At 37.0% G+C, this 16,746-nt stretch overlaps 1 protein-coding gene across 2 annotated transcripts in view; it reads right to left on the minus strand.

Annotated features, from left to right (window-relative positions):
* PLXDC2 (plexin domain containing 2) overlaps positions 1-16,746 on the minus strand; it is a 418,172-nt gene that overhangs the window by 166,451 nt on the left and 234,975 nt on the right. For both annotated transcript variants that reach the window (XM_027560001.1, XM_027560002.1), the window contains exon 4: positions 10,921-10,990. In XM_027560001.1, the coding sequence (XP_027415802.1) occupies positions 10,921-10,990 (70 nt within the window). The remainder of the gene's footprint in view (positions 1-10,920; positions 10,991-16,746) is intronic.

A 16,746-nucleotide genomic window follows, 5' to 3' on the forward strand; every position in this document is an offset into this window, starting at 1 on the left:
ATGTTTAAATATCCCTGTCTGCAATCATATACATGCACACATATATGGGTGTGACATTGTTCTGCGCCTTGATTTTTATGGAGCTGTTCATTCTGTTTAAAGGCTACACGGCATTCCATTCTATGAGTGCATAATAATTTATTTCATCTGTTCACAACTTGAACAACCTTATTAACAGGTTGTTTTCAATCTTTAGCAAGGGATAGCCTTATACATTAGTTCACACCTGTGTGAATGCACCTAAAGGGTATATTTCTAGAAGTGGAAATGACAATTATGCATTTTATATTTTAATAGATTATAATTGAGACTATTTTTCTCTATATCCTAAAAAATTATTGTATTATAAAACTTATTTTTCAAACATCTTTACAAATCACAAGTAGAAAAGATACCTCATTGTTTTAATTTGTACCTCTTTTATTAGGAGTATGATTACACATTTTCCATATATTTAGCAGCCACTTGTATTTCCTATTTTTTTTTAAAGAAATAAGTTTTTTATTATTACTAGGTTTAAATTTAGTGAAAAGCTACAAAGATAGTGTAGAATCTTTTCATATACTCCACACTTGGTTTCTCATACTAACACTTTACATTAGTATGTCATTAGTATGACCATATCGTGGTCAAAATTAATGAAACAATAATGATACATAATAATTATCTGAATTATTAAGTAAACTTCTTCAGATTTCCCTAAATTTTTGCATACTGTCCTTTTTATATTCCAGCATCCCAGCCAGGACATCACAGAGTATTTAGTTATCATGTCTCCCCAGGCTCCTCTTGACTATGACAGTCTCTCAGACTTCTCTTGTTTTTGATGACTTTGACGTTTTAAGGAGCACTGGTTGGGTATTTTGTAGGAAGGTGTGATTTTCTCTGACTTCTTTCAAGAATTTCTCATGCATTCTTTCATGTGTGTGTGTGTAGTTTGAAACTGATATGTCCAGCTGTGCTTTCTGCTGTCATTCTTTTTTTCCTGGTTAGTGTTCTCTGAGATTCCTGGTTTGGTGTCTGTCATTAATTTTGGAAAGTTCTTGGCAATTATTATTTCAAATATTTCACTGCTCTGCTCTTCTTTTCTCTTTGCCAACATTCCAATTATGTATACATTACATCTTTTATTACTTACAAAGGTCTGTCTAGTCAAAGCTACGGTTTTTCCGGTAGTCATGTATGGATGTGAGAGTTGGACTGTAAAGAAAGCTGAGTGCCAAAGAATTGATGCTTTTGAACTGTGGTGCTGGAGAAGACTCTTGAGAGTCCCTTGGACTGCAAGGAGATCCAACCAGTCCATCCTAAAGGAAATCAGTCCTGAATATTCATTGGAAGGACTGATGCTGAAGCTGAAGGTCCAATACTTTGGCCACCTGATGTGAAGAACTGATTCACTGGAAAAGACCCTGATGCTGGGAAAGACTGAAGGCAAGAGGAAAAGGGGACGACAGAGGATGAGACAGTTGGATGGCATCACTGACTCAATGGACATGAGTTTGAGCAGGCTCTGAGAGTTTGGTGAAGGACAGGGAAACCTGGTGTGCTGCAGTCCATGGGGTCACAAAAAGTCAGACAAGAGCAATTGAACTGAACTACGTCTTTTATTATTGTCCCATAGTTCTTGGGTGTTCTATTTTTGCTTCTATTTTTTCTCTTTGTAGTTCAGTTTTAGAAGTTTCTCAGCCTTTAGAGGTCCTGTGTCTTTGGACTGTGACCTTCACAAATGCTTCTCCAATGGAATAGGTTTTTCTCTCTGCCACCTACTAAGAACAGTAAGCTTTGCTTACAAGAATGTACTGGTATAAAGTTTTGGGAAACAATTGTGTTTTGAAGGCATTTTGGAGGAAACTGATAAGTTATCTATGGAGATTACCACTTAAAAAAAGAATAATCAGGAGGAAAAACTTATTCGGAGCAGTGCTCAATGACTACACTTAATAAATAGTATGGTAAATCTTTTGCTATGTATATTGCCAACAATTTTTAAAACATTAAAAGACTTTTTATCATTTATATAGAATTTTGTGGGGTTTTTTTTTTTTTTTTTTCAAAATCTAATTGTTCCAAGTACTTTTACTTTTTCTATGTTCCCTCAGCAATCTAAAAGTGCTATTGATTTTCTCCACAAGCTATTAACTAAAAGATGCTTGTTTTTTAAAGGAGCTGTGGAAATTGATAATAAAATAATTAAAAAAGCTTTTCCCCTCCATTTTCTTTGCCTTCAGCAGAAACCTCTCATTTGAACCATAAGCAGATTAAATGAAAATCTCACTGTAGCCCTCTGGCTAGTCAGATCAACAAAGTAATCTAAATCTACCATAATCCCATTAGAAATAGCCAACAAAATATTTATTGTTTAATAATATGTCCCAGCTCCAGAGCTGTACCAGTTGAAGTCAGAACACAATTTTGAGTTGTTTCCACATTATACCTACTGGTTTCCTGTGATGTAAACAGGGGAAAATCCTGACAATAATGGTTAGCATTGAAATAACTTTATGCTTCCCAAGTGGCTCAGTGGTAAAGAATCTGCCTGCAATGAAGGAGACGCAGGAGATGCGGGTTTGATGCCTGGGTCACAAAGATCCCTTGGAGGAGAGCGCAGTAATTCACTCCAGTATTCTTGCCTGGAGAATCCCTACAGACAGAGGAGCCTGGCAGGGTACAGTCCATAGTGTTGCAGAGTTGGACATGATTGAAGCGACTGAGCACGAATAAAGAAAATTGTCTCCTAATTCAAAGGCAAAACATCACACATAAATTTACCCAAATGAATGTTTAATTTTGCATTTGGGGTTGGGTCTTCAGTATATTTTAGAGTTGGATTATTAGCAGTTAATCAAATCTCATGTCTATGAAAGGCAACCTGGATGAGATGCCACCAGGCAAGTGTCATCCCCACCCCCCATCATCTTACCCATAACTAACTTTATGCTTTGATGACTTGTCCTTAAAGCTCATGTTCTACAAAGGGTAGAATAAGAAGCATCAAGATATGGATGGCTTGCTGTTGATAATTATGCCTGTTATTCAGTTATGACCCATAATATCACAATTAGACCAACATTTCAAGATTCTTCTGCCATGTGTGAAATTTTGTAATACTTTCAGAGTTGCAGCCCTGGGAGGCCTTTAGAGGAGCTTCTGCGGTGTACTTAGAGATGACAGATATACCCACACTAACAAAGAGGACATCCGAGTCATCTACACAGGCCTATACTTCCCAGTTAGGAACGGATGAGCCAGACTTTAAAAGGAGATAATGAAAAGTTAAGTCCCTAAGCACCTCCTGAGCTATGGATCATGTTACCAAAGAAAACAATAGACAAACTAACAGGCAAACACAACTTTACAGCAAACGTATTTTGCAAAGGAATAGAAGAGAAACAAATACATATTAAAAAAAAAAAAGGACAGTAGTAACAATACATGCTATTTTTGTAGCTTTTTCTCTGAAATAAGTATCACTAATACATGTTATGTCATTAACTCCTGACAAAAGTCCTTATGAACTAGGAGCTTTCATTATGCTATTGTACAGATTGGGAAACTGAGGCAGGAGAGATTAAGTAATTCACTGAAGGTCACAATAGCTATGACTGGTGTGATTTATGAAGACCCACATTCCAATACAAGAGTATTTATCTTAACCTAGGTATCAGACTGCTTCTTGGAGACTGCTTCTCCAAGAAAATGAATTTCAATTGCTGACTTCAGTAAAAAAGAGAACACTTTTGAACTTATTCCTGAAAAGTCCAGTGTGTGTGTGTGCTCAATCAAGTCCGACTCTCTGTGATCCCATGGACGGTAGCCCACCAGGCTCCTCTTCTGTCCATGGTTGCTATTTCCTTCTTCAAGGGATCTTCCCAATCCAGGAATCAAACCAGCGTCTTTTGTGTCTCCTGCACTGGCAGGCAGATTCTATACCATCATGCCACCTGGGAAGCCCAGCATCTAAAGTCAATCCTGCCTCACTTAATATTTTTCTCTTCTTTCTAGGACTGAACAAAGTTAGAGCAATTGCTGTACTTTGTTACTTTATTAATTAGTCATCTAAACTCCTTTTGTTTTCAATTGGGTGATGTATCTGAGCATCTAGGTAATACTGTTATTTATCTGAACTAGGGAGGAAAGCAAATATTTGCCAATATTTCAAACAAAGCCTGGATCCACAAGAGACTAAACGGTGCCTTCCGTGTGCAAACATTCCTAAGTGAACAGTGAACGTCCATTGATCTGTGGACTTCTCTGTGGCTGCTATGGTGATGGAAGGGGCTAAGCCTGGAGAATCTGCTTCTTACGCAGACTTTCACTTTGATTAATCAACATTTCCCCATTCCTGTCACCAATCATCACTTACCCACCATGGATCAATGATCCTCTCTTTTTAAAAACTGTACTTCTGTCTACCCATATTTCTGCCTCTGGTAATTTTCATACTGACTCTAGTCTATCTCCTGGGTGGCCCCTTTCTGCATCTCTTGTTGCTCTGATCTCCAGCGACACCTCACCCCAATCCCAAGGAACCAGTGCTGATGAAATACAACACATTGATACACAGGAGAAACAAAGGGGCTTGTGAACATGCAATTCATAAAGCCTCAGGGAAAAGAAATTCAGTAATGTTGGTGAATCTGCTCAATCTACTGAGGGACACTCGACAGTCTGGGGGAGTAAATTATCAAGAAGGACAATTGAGCTGGACTTTCAGGACATATATCCAGAGAATCACTCAGACACGGCAGAGCAGACATCACACAACTTATCTTTCCATCCAGGAATCTTTGAGACTTGAGTTTGTTACTTTAAATTAGTGAACCAAATTGGAATGGATTTTCTTTTGTGCAACATCTATCCCTTCAATATCTCCCTGCATGTATCAGATCTCTAGATACACATAATAACATAATGATAATAATAATATAAAATAATGTCATTTACTTTTTCACTAGATTCAGAAAGATAATGGATGCAATAAAGTTCTGTTATATCGAGGTTATATATTTGGAAGATTACAGGGTTGGTATTTTAAATCAATCATCCTGAGTAATAACTAACTCTCTTCTGCTGTTAAAAAGCCTTTCATAACTGTTATTAATCAAGTACCTCTAAAAAGCATGAAAGTCCTTATTTGGGACTACAATTAAAATATTGCTTGGGACTACAAAATAAAATATTATTTGGGACTACAATTAAAATATTGCTATTTGAAAGAAAGAATAAAAAAGAAACTGGAAGATTTGGTAATATACTTCCTGAAAACCCAATCAAAATAATATGCACTATTTTTTTTAACCTCTCTTATTAGGGACTTAAGGGGGAAAAAGCAAATGACTATTAACAAGATATAGGAAATTAGTTTAGATCTGATTGCATACCATAACTCAAAGAGTGGGGCTTCCCTGGCAGCTCAGTGGTAAAGAACATGCCTCAAATGAGGGAGACACACATTCAATCCCTGGGTCAGGAAGATTCCCCTGGAGGAGGAAATGGCAACCCACTCCAGTATTCTTGCTTTGGAAATCCAATGGACAGAGGAGCCTGGTGGACTAGAGTCCATCGGGTCACTAAAGAGTCAGACACGATTTCGTGACTAAACAATAAACAACAACAGTTTAAAAAACACACACACAAATTAATTTATTTTCACCTTGGGAGGAGTACTAATGGATTAGGAGGCATGGGAAGAAAGGAGATACAGTTGTTCTTCTGTCTCCCAGACACAGCCCCATTTCCATACCAAAATCCCCTGAAGCTCAATTTGTATACAACCAACACATATCCTTCCACATACTTTAAATTAACTCTAGGTTGTATAATATCTCATACAATGTAAATAATTGCTAATACAATGTAAATACTATGTAAATAGTTGCCAGCTCACAGCAAATTCAAGTTTTGCTTCATGGAACTTTCCAAAAAATTTTTTTTCAAATATTTTTGATCCATAGTGGGTTGCATCCCAGGATACAAAACCTACAGATATGGAGGGCTGACTATATATATTTTACTTTTCCTTGTTTGACTTTTTTTAATGCCATTAATTTTCCAGATATTAAATACTGATTACTTAGTGGACATTTTACATTTTATTAGTTAGCATCTGGCAAACAAAAGAAAACAGAACTAAAATTGACATCTTATAAAATTCTATATGTCAATTATATCATTAAACCAGAAGAAGAGATGTGTGTGAAACAGGTTTTACAATAAAACTGTTTTCATACCCTGACAAAAAAACCTGAACAGCTATCTTCTTATATCTTCAACTAGAAATACACAAAGAAAGGAAAGGAGAGTAAACCTTTACATAACCAAAGTTGCCTTTTAATTCATATCATCTTTGATTCCTAATCTCATGTGTGGCTTGCTTGCAATTCTGCACACTCATTTTGAATTAGCCTATATCTACATACTTAAAATTTGGGGTCAGAATTGTCTGGATAATGTCAACTTTTCTCTTCCCCATTATATAAGGCATCAATTACCATTCTTCCACCTCTCACTTTCCTCTCATCTAGTTAAATGTAGTGCCTACAATGAACTCATGAAAAAGATATCATTACTAGTGATGGTTGCAAGAATTAAAAAATTATATCCTCAGATGTAAACCTGCTTTTTGAAGCTTTTAAAAGATGACCTTAGAAGCCTAAAATTTAAAAAGAACCTATTAAAGTATTCATCTTGTTGCTATTTAGCTGCTCACTCATATCTGACTCTTCACGACCCTATGGACAGTAGCCCGCCAGGCTATTCTGTCCATGGAATTCTCAAGTTAAGAATCCTAGGGTGGGTTGCCATTTTCTTCTCCAGGGGATCTTCCTGGACCAGGGATTGAATCAATGTCCCTTGCATTTGCAGGCAGATTCTTTACCAGTGAGCTACCAGGAAGTCCATATATAAAGACAGGTCACAGTAATTTGTGGACACATTCAGGGAGAACTGGCAGTCAACAGAATATCTTCTTTCATTTTGTATCATAGAAACCAATGTATTCCTACTTAAAAATTTCAGTCCCTGGTCTATTTGTAATGGTCTTCAGTCTACTTTATTTAACCTGACCTGTGATTTCTATTTTTCTTGTAAGTTTTTCATAGTTAACTACTTTCTCTAGTTTTGTAAAATGATGAGCATTTGTCAGGTAGGTCTATCTGCTTATACCACCTATTTAGTCAGAAGAGACCAATTGAAAATCTATGATTCAGAAGTTCTCACTCACCTGTGTCCTAATGAATCCTGTTGCCTGAAAACCTTTGCAAACACAATGATTAGACAACTCAAATGATGTGCCCTTCACTGGCTTCTTTCTTTACCTTTAAACCTGCCTCTTTCTTTATCTTTAAACCCCTCACCTTATCCTATCCTCCATTACCAGATCAGGCCAGATCTGTTATTTACTCAAAGAAACCCAGTGCTTGCTGGATATCATCCAGATGTCTAAAGTTAAAAGTATTTTACACCACTCTTCCCAGTTCCCATTCACTGAACTCTTACTTTGAGTCTCCACTCAAGACAAACAGATTTACTTGACAGCCCTCCAAATATGCTCAATATGGACTCAACAAAGTCACTTAGCTCAGCATCCCTTTGTCTAGAATATTCCTTCCCTCTTCACCTTTTTTCAACCTGCTTCTCTGCATACTAAAATTCCACCTTCCTTTAAGGCCAATGTCAAATGTTAGCTTTTTTACAAACCTGTTTCTGATTTCCTCAATAAGAATGACCCTCTCTTGGGGCACCTTTCTGATCCTCCAACACTCACAGTCAACCTTGTCTTATTGCTTAGTCACATAATCCTTCCTCTTCTTAGATTCTAAGCTCCTGGAGGAATCACAGTTTATTCTTCTCTGTACAAACAAAAGTATTAGTGTTATGTACTGTGTCTTTCACATAGGAGGGTCTCAACCAAAATTGATTGAATAAATAAACAATGGAGGTGCAGACAAGCTATTTATTTAGTTGGAAACTTTTACAAGAGATTCTGGTTCCATTTTGGAGAAGCCTAGGTCAGTGTCTAAATTATCTCATTTGTGCCTCTCTAAACAGGGTATGGATTTATATATGCAAGTGCCATACTAGCATTTCTTAAACAAAAAATAGAAAAAGGCTTTTTTACATTATTGTTTTCTTCAAAGAAGATAGAAATCATTCAAGACATCAGATTTTTCACTTATTTTGAGGATCTTTGCAAAGAAAAAAGGTATTTTGAAGCAGTAAACATGATATAGCCATCTGTTTGGGTTTTTTCCCACCAACTCAGCTAAGGGAAATCTTACTTCATATTGGCTAAATTGCTGACATGACTTTTAAAGATAAAATGATTTGAGAAACTGAAAATGCAAAGCTGCCCATATTTTTACCACTGTGTGTACAGATTTTGAACAAACATAATTAATGATTCACTTTTAAAAATTCAGTAGAACACTGGTAGCCTAAGTCTCAGAAAATATGCTTAATGTTCATATTATGAGATAACATGTTTACATCATACTTTAAAGATGTGAGTGGACATGAAGTAATTCATGGTTTATAGGAGCAATCTTTTAATTTGCCTTTCTCCTTTACATTCAATCCTTCAACATATTAATTAAAATGTCTATTAAATGCCTGGCAATATACTGGCACAGAAATACACAGTGAACTCATTAAGACAGAATCTGTGTGTAAATTTTACTTATATATAGGTCTGTTTTTACATAAAATGTAATAGCTTCTGGACTGAAGCCCTAAAACCAGTTCTTTTGCTTAGAGTTTGTAAATTTTGCTAATAGCATCAGTTCTCTCCTATGGTTTGAAGCCACAGAATTACCAAGGTCCTCAATGGCAACCCACTCCAGTACTCTTGCCTGGAAAATCCCATGGACAGAGGGGCCTGGTGGGCTGCAGTCCATGGGGTCGCTAGGAGTCGGACACGACTGAGCGACTTCACTTTTACTTTTCACTTTCATGCATTGGAGAAGGCAATGGCAACCCACTCCAGTGTTCTTGCCTGGAGAATCCCAGGGACGGGGGAGCCTGGTGGGCTGCCATCTATGGGGTCGCACAGAGTCGGACATGACTGAAGTGACTTAGCAGCAGCAGCAATATTTGTCACACTTTCAACTATATGCACTAACTTCAAGGCATTACAAAGTATCTTGATTCTGCTTTGTGTTTTTATTTTTTTAACACCAAAAACATTTTATATTGGATTATAGCCAATTACCAGTGTTGTTAATGTTGTTTCAGGTGAACAGTGAAGGGACTCAGCCATACATGTACATGTATCCATTCTCTCCCAAACACCCCTCCCATCCATGCTGACACACAACATTGAACAGAATTCCATGTGCTATACAGTAGATTTTTGTTGGTTATCCATTTTAAATATGGTAGTGTGTACATAACCTTCCCCAAATCCTTAACTATCCCTTCCCCCCAGCTATCATGAGTGTGTTTTCTAAGTCTGTGAGTCTCTTTCTGTTTTGTCAGTAAGTTCATTTGTCTCATTTTTTTTAGATTCCACATATAATCTTGGTTATGCTTCTTAAGTTTATCACTTATCTAATCAAGGACTAGTGACTCTAACTGACTTTGGAGGCAGTGTACAAAATTGTCCCAACCTGCTTTTCACATCTTAACATTGTTTTTTTTTTTAAACCTACACATCCAGCTTCATTCAAATTCGGTTATTTACTGTCTCAAAATACTCCACCAATTTTCTCTTCTGTATAGTATTTATTCAAGACATTCTTCCCTGTGACTTACTCTTCTTTCCCTACACAATCACAGAAATTCTAACTTCCTTCAAGAAATATTTTAAATAATTTTTCTATTAAGTCTTAAAGGATTCTCACGTTTGAGCTTTATCATCTCTGGAAACTCATATTTCATCATTTGTATTTTCTAAGGAACTCCCACACTGCTTCACCTTGTGTACTAGGTTACATGATCCTAAGGCAGAGGTAGCTTTGTTTGCCAGTGCTTAGAGATGGTGCTTAAAACTTTTCCTTGATTATTGGTATTCCTGATTACAAATCTTCCTCTGAATCCTATATAACTTCTAAGTCTTTTACTGAAATATGATGAGTGACCAACCTGGTTTCCATACCATCCAGAAGACCAAAACCCAGGGAAGGAAAGGGACTCTCTCTGGTGCTTTAGTATGAGCCATCCACAGACCTTTCATCCTATCTGTATATTTAATTTATTAATAATTTGCTTCTTTACTTTTCCATTTTTATGTTTTTCTCTCTTTCTCCTACTTTATCTACTGCTCCTTATTAGGCAAACAGTGATATTCTCTTGCATTTTGCTTATTTCTGCTAGTAGCATTCAAGGAATACATTTTTTGACTCCTATATGCTATAAAAACAGATAATTGCATTTCTAGGCTATTGCTAATCTCTAAACTAACCTCCAAAGTTTGTGGAGAAAAATAAAATGAAGAGAATTCAAACCAAATTTCAGTGTTCATTTTTAAAATTCTCAGTCAACTTAGGTGGCATTAAAGGGGGAGGAAACAACCAAATAACTAAAGCTAATAGAATGTGTGTGTGTGTGTGTGTATACACATATCTCAATCTATTACATAAGTTAAAAGAAAATGATACACTTCTATAGCTTCCTTAAGCACATTTTCTTTATAATTCTGTTCCCTTTCATATAGTCTTCCATATTATCAAAAATGAATGAAAACTTGAAAAGAAAGCAGAGATGAATCTATGCTGAAAATTATTATAAGTACATTTTTTTTTCCTACAGAAAAGTTTTCCCAATAGCTGTACTTTTCTTAGGTTTTATTTATACCCATGACTTTTTGATAGAAGACAATGGCTTTCCCAATAAATGTCCCTTTTGAAATATGGAGTAAATTAAAAATAATAACTGTAGTGAAACTGTAGATTATTTAGAGTGAATGGGTAGAAAACCACTTACCCCCAGTTGCCACAGTGATTTCACGTAGGAAATGGCCATAAAATGGAAAATCGAAGGACAGATTCACTCTCTGCAAGGAACAACAACCAGAAAAGAAAATCAATAATGTGCATAACAGTAAATGTAAAATGAAGAACCTTCTACCTAAAAAAAAAAAAAATGCTTCTACTTTACCCCACTATTATTGTAGCTGACTTTTCAAATCTGAATCTTGGATGGAAATAAAAGAATTTTTTACCCTCTGATAATTAAATGTTTAAAATATGTGAAAAAATAAAGTTGGGCTGTTATGATCTTTTAATCTGTTCTTCACTTCCAAAGAGAATATAACAGTTTCAGCTCTGAATCAAGCTTTTCTCTTTAACATCACCACTACCTTTCAGTTGATCACTACAAAGCAGGTCAACCATCATGATCAACAATTTATTTAGGGTTATTTTTTGTTGGATTAATCTTCTCCAAAATAGTAGAGCATGTTACCTGTTCAGTTTTACTGAATAAAAAGTAAAAATATTTTAGTTTAGGCAATTATATAGTCAACTTATCTTCTGTATAGAACAAAAGGCAGTTTTATAGAACAAGATACTTTGCACCTACAGATCTAAACCTGCAGATATTTTTCTTTTTCAGATTGTGATAAATTCCCCTGATTCAGTATACAAATGACCCTTGAACATGGGTTTGAACTGTATTGGTCAGTTCTACTTATAACATGTTTTCTTTTTTTTTTTCCCCCAATAATATAGTATCTGTTTTCAATAGAGAGATCTTTAAATTATTGCAGTGTTGAGAAAAGTTTGATTAGAGATCACAAAGTATGAAATCAAAAGGACTAGGGTTTGAGTCCAGATTCTATCCTGCCCTTGGGTGAGTCACTCATTAATTCCTTTGTTTTTGAGGCAGAGGTACCACTGTGTGGATTTTCAACTGGGTGAGGGCTGGCAGCCCTGGCCCCCAGTGTGTTTGAGAGCAACCACTTTATGTACACTTTTAAAGGCATGGGATACCAATAATTAAAAAATGTTGGTCACTAGAAAGCTACTTTTACTTTGTAGAGAGGAAAACTGGAGAGACTGAGGAATAAAGTTCATAAATTTTGCCCCTCTTTTTTTCTGAAAGAAGATCTGAAGCTTTGGATATATATATATATATTTATAATATATCTTATTGTTATATATTATACATACATATGTATAGTAAGATAAAAAACAAGACACAAAAAAGCAAAGCAAAGAAAAACAAATCCTAGATTTTTCATATGTTTGAAATGATAAGAATCAGATTTATTATTATTAGGAAGGAAACAAGAGAAAAACAGTGAGTTGTAACAAAGATGATCAACTGAAATAAAAGGGTCCATAGGGAAATTAATTAGCTGATTTAGAGCCCAATAGAATGTACAAACCACCTATAATAAAAGGCTATTATGTTAAAATTCAACAATTTCAATATTATATCTCTCCTAACATACAAGCTAAAAAAATAGAGCAGTATAGTTAGATTGAATTTGGCTCTTTCCAATTGTGCAAACGATTGCTTTTTATATCCATCAGAGATTCCTAATGACTTATTTGGCATGATATTAATCATTTAAAATTTACAGTGACTTTCAATTAGTTTTTTTCCCTTTCCTTTTTAATGAAAGCTGCATCTTCAGAAGGGTTTATCTTCATTTTTTAATTTATGCTGACTAATGGGAACAACAAAACCTATTTTTACAGCACTGACTGAAATGAGTGGTTACTAATAACCCTAAAATAAAAGCTTCAGTGGCAAAATCATATATTTCAAAGAAGACATCAGACACAGTTTTATAAAGGCACTTGGTCTAGTATATTGTTCTCCATCAGTCTAATTTTTTCCATGCCATGGGGAAATTGGTAAAATTTGGCATTCTCACTTCCAGAATAAGAGTTTGGTTTAAACATCTATCACTAACAAACTCTATCAATTACTACCAAAGATGAACCAGAAGAATATGACAATTTCTCAGCCATGACAAATATTTAAATATTTTTAGAATCAAACTGAGAAAAACAAATACATAAGTTAAAGATTATTTTTGATAGTAAGTTTTCACAGAAAAATTTGCTAATATATTATCCTGAAGCACAATATCAATGATTGAAACGTCTCCCCGTTTACTGTCTAAATGACCAGCTTACCTTAGTTATCACCATGGCCTGCTTTGCACTAATAGCAATGACAATTAATAAAGGTGTTACCTTCTCAATAGTTGTGAAATCTACCCTTTTCTCTTCAGGTACTACTGACACCCTTCCCTAAGTGTAGGTCAGTTTTATCTCAATGACTTGCTTACAGGTATCTTGGTTCCATTTTCCTTGGAATTTGTTTTCCTATACTATCTAGATAGAATATCACTCCCCAATCCAAATCTTTCGATCTAGAATCCCACTGACCCTGGAATCATGCAAAAATAGTGAAAACGAGTTTTAAGATCCACCACTAATTGGTCTCTGCTATCTTATGGTTCTCCCTTCACGTTCTCTACCCTGGCCAGCCTTCTAGAACAACTTTCACTTCCTTGAAAATGCCACCCTTAATCTTGGGCTCCAGTTCTTCAACATGATGTCTCTCTTGACTGTAATGATCTCTCAACCTTGGTTGGCCATGGCTCCCATATTCTTCAAGCCTTGGCCTAGTTTCCTTGGTGCCGTAAACCTGACATAAGGACTTGGGGCAGATAGTTTGTTTGGAAGGTGATCCTAGGAAGCATTTGCTAGGGACGTGGGAAAAGTGAGACACAGAGAAGAGAAAAACCAGTAACAGTTACTGGATGTGTTACCACTACAGCCAGGTCTCCCTTGGAGACCTTCTGGGAGAGAGTAGGGAAAACATGACTCAGAATCATCTCACTGGAGGTTGGGAGGTTGGGATATTGATCCATCCACTCTGATCTCCTGTTGATTGACAGCGGGCAGATGATTCCCTTCTTCCCCAGGATTATTCTCAGGCAGAAAGAAGAGACACAGCACTTGAGTTGGGATGTTAGCTGGTATCCTGGAAATTGCCTCCCATAGTTTCAATTTTCATTGAGCTCAGGGAGGCAGAAGGGATGTGGGGCAAAGGATCAAGAGGGACCACAGAGTGTCATCCTCAGAGTCCTACCATTACTTCTTGCAAAGTTATACCTCCTACCGTATCTCATCAACCATTCTCTCTATATGCATGTACACATAAAACAATCACATGGGGTTCAGATTTTAACTGCTTCAAAGTGAAACTAACTTAGCACCAGAGTCGTTAAGAATGGCCCAAAGTGTCAGTCGCTTAGTCATGTCAGACTCTTTGTGACCCCATGGACTCTAAGCCCGCTGGGCTCCTCTGTCCATGGAATTCTCCAGGCAAGAATACTGGAGTGGGTAGCCATTTCCTTATCCAGGGAAAAATGGCCCAAGTGGGACACCAAAACTTGAACCCAGATTTGAAAGACAACAAAGGCAATGCTCCTAATTACTGAAATATTGAAAGTAAATAAAAAGTATCACACTTAAGGGCAAATTTCTGAAAATTATCATCCCTCTTTACAACACATATAGACACAGATACACAGAACAACACATCCACACAAATTATTAAAACAAACAGAAATGATTAAATGCTAGGATTTCATGGGACTCTTTGAAGCTAAATTATTATATATTCCATGTAATTACTCCTGGGTAATTGGTTCATTATTGCTTCCTCCCCTGGTAGCTCAGATGGTAAAGAATCTGCCTGCAATGCAGGAGACCCAGGTTTGATCACTGGGTTGGGAAGATCCCCTGTAGAAGGAAATGGCCACCTACTCTCGTATTCTTGCCTGGAGATGTCCATGGACAAAGAAGCCTGATGGGCTACAGTGGCTACAGTCCATGGGGTTGCAAAGAGTCAGACATGACTGAGGAACTTCTACTTTCACTTTCTTTTCATGGTATATTAAACAGGTATTCAGTGAAGCTAAAGGACAGTTTTATTCATTCATTCATTCATTCGTGTAGTCAAAAATCATTGACCTTATACATACCAGGCATTAAATCCAAGGATGAGCCTCAAAGAGTAAGACCCAACCAGTTTCTCCCTTCAAGGCGTTAAGAAGGTGATGCAGGAGAGCAACATGGAAGGAGAAACTAATAGGCCCAGGCAGGAGCAGAGTAAGGACCTGAAGAGGACACCTAACCCAGAGGAGATGCACGGAAGCTCTTCAAAGGGGACTGCCAGACACTAGTCAGATGAGACCTGAAAGCATGGGAGTGAAAGGCATGGGTAAAAACATACGTAGAAAATAATACTGGAAGGATCATAATTAATTGAAATCATAATTAAAAGTTGGGCTTCCCAGGTGGCTCCAGTGGTAAAGAATCTGCCTGCCAATGCAGGAGATGTAGGAGACTCCAGTTCGATTCCTGGGTTAGGAAGATCCCCTGGAGAAGGAAATGGCAACCCACTCCAGTATTCTTGCCTGGGAAATCTCATGGACAGAGGAGCCTGGTGGGCTATATTCTGTTGGGTCACAAAGAGTCAGACACGACTGCGAACACACACACACACAAGTTGGGAGTGAGGGAGAGAAATCTAGAATAAAGGACAGGTTTCTAGCTAGGTGACTGGTGGACCATAATCCACTAACTGAGATGATGAATACAGGAAAAAGACCTATTTTGGTTAGGTGTGAGAAGACCTGTTGTGTCACTAATTAATTACACATCCTTTAACCACATCATTAAAATTTTTTAGAACTTGAATATGCAACAAAAACTCTTCTGCAACCAGAAATGTAAACAAAATCCTGGACAACATCACAAAAAGCCACTGCAAACAAGAAGCATAATATTGGAATTCACTAGATTTAATTGATGTACATGACACAAATGGTGAATATTTTCCTATTTTGGATCTCATGCAGTAAGAAATATCTAAGGTAAAAGAAGGGCTTCACAGGTGGCTCAGGGGTAAAGAATCTGCCTGCCAATGCAGCAGATGCAGGCTCAATCCCTAGGTCAGGAATATCCCCTGGAGGAGGAAAATGGCAACCAACTCTGCTGTTGCTGCTAAGTTGCTTCAGTCATGTCTGACTCTGTGCAACCCCATAGATGGCAGCCCATCAGGCTCCCCCATCCCTGGGATTCTCCAGGCAAGAACACTGGAGTGGATTGTCATTTCCTTTTCCAATGCATGAAAGTGAAAAGTGAAGTTGCTCAGTCGCTCAGTTGTGTCCGACTCTTAGCGACCCCATGGACTGCAGCCCACCAGGCTCCTCCATCCATGGGGTTTTCCAGGCAAGAGTACTGGAGTGGGGTGCCATCGGCTTCTCCAGCAACCTACTCTAGTATTCTTTATACATATTTTTCTTATGCTTGTTGCCATCTGGGTTCTAATTATTATGATCTCTGCTAATTCTTTTTTAATAACACAAGAATTATAATCCTATGTAGAGAATGATCCTGGAGAATCCCATGGACAGAGGAGCCTGGTGGGCTACAGTTCATGGAGTTGCAAAGAGTCAGATATGACTGAGCGACTGAGCACACATGTGCACGCACACAACATAAAAGGAAGAAGTGTTTAGAAAATTGTCACGTAAAGACAATAAATTAATTAATAGAGCAAAATGTAAAATAAAAACTCAAAAGTGAAACTGTAAAACGCATGTGTGACATACATAAAATCAACTGAATTTGCTAATTCCTTATACTTGGCAGAAAGCGAACTATTTGACAGGAGAGGTATCATAATTCTGAGACAGGCATAAGAAGTATCATATGCGGGACAAGAAATTTGTGAAGCGTTCTTTGAAAAGCTTGTAGAAGTAGGTAAATAGGGGCT

Source organism: Bos indicus x Bos taurus, chromosome 13 (genome assembly GCF_003369695.1).
Source record: "Bos indicus x Bos taurus breed Angus x Brahman F1 hybrid chromosome 13, Bos_hybrid_MaternalHap_v2.0, whole genome shotgun sequence".
In the NCBI taxonomy this organism is placed as follows: domain Eukaryota; kingdom Metazoa; phylum Chordata; class Mammalia; order Artiodactyla; family Bovidae; genus Bos; species Bos indicus x Bos taurus.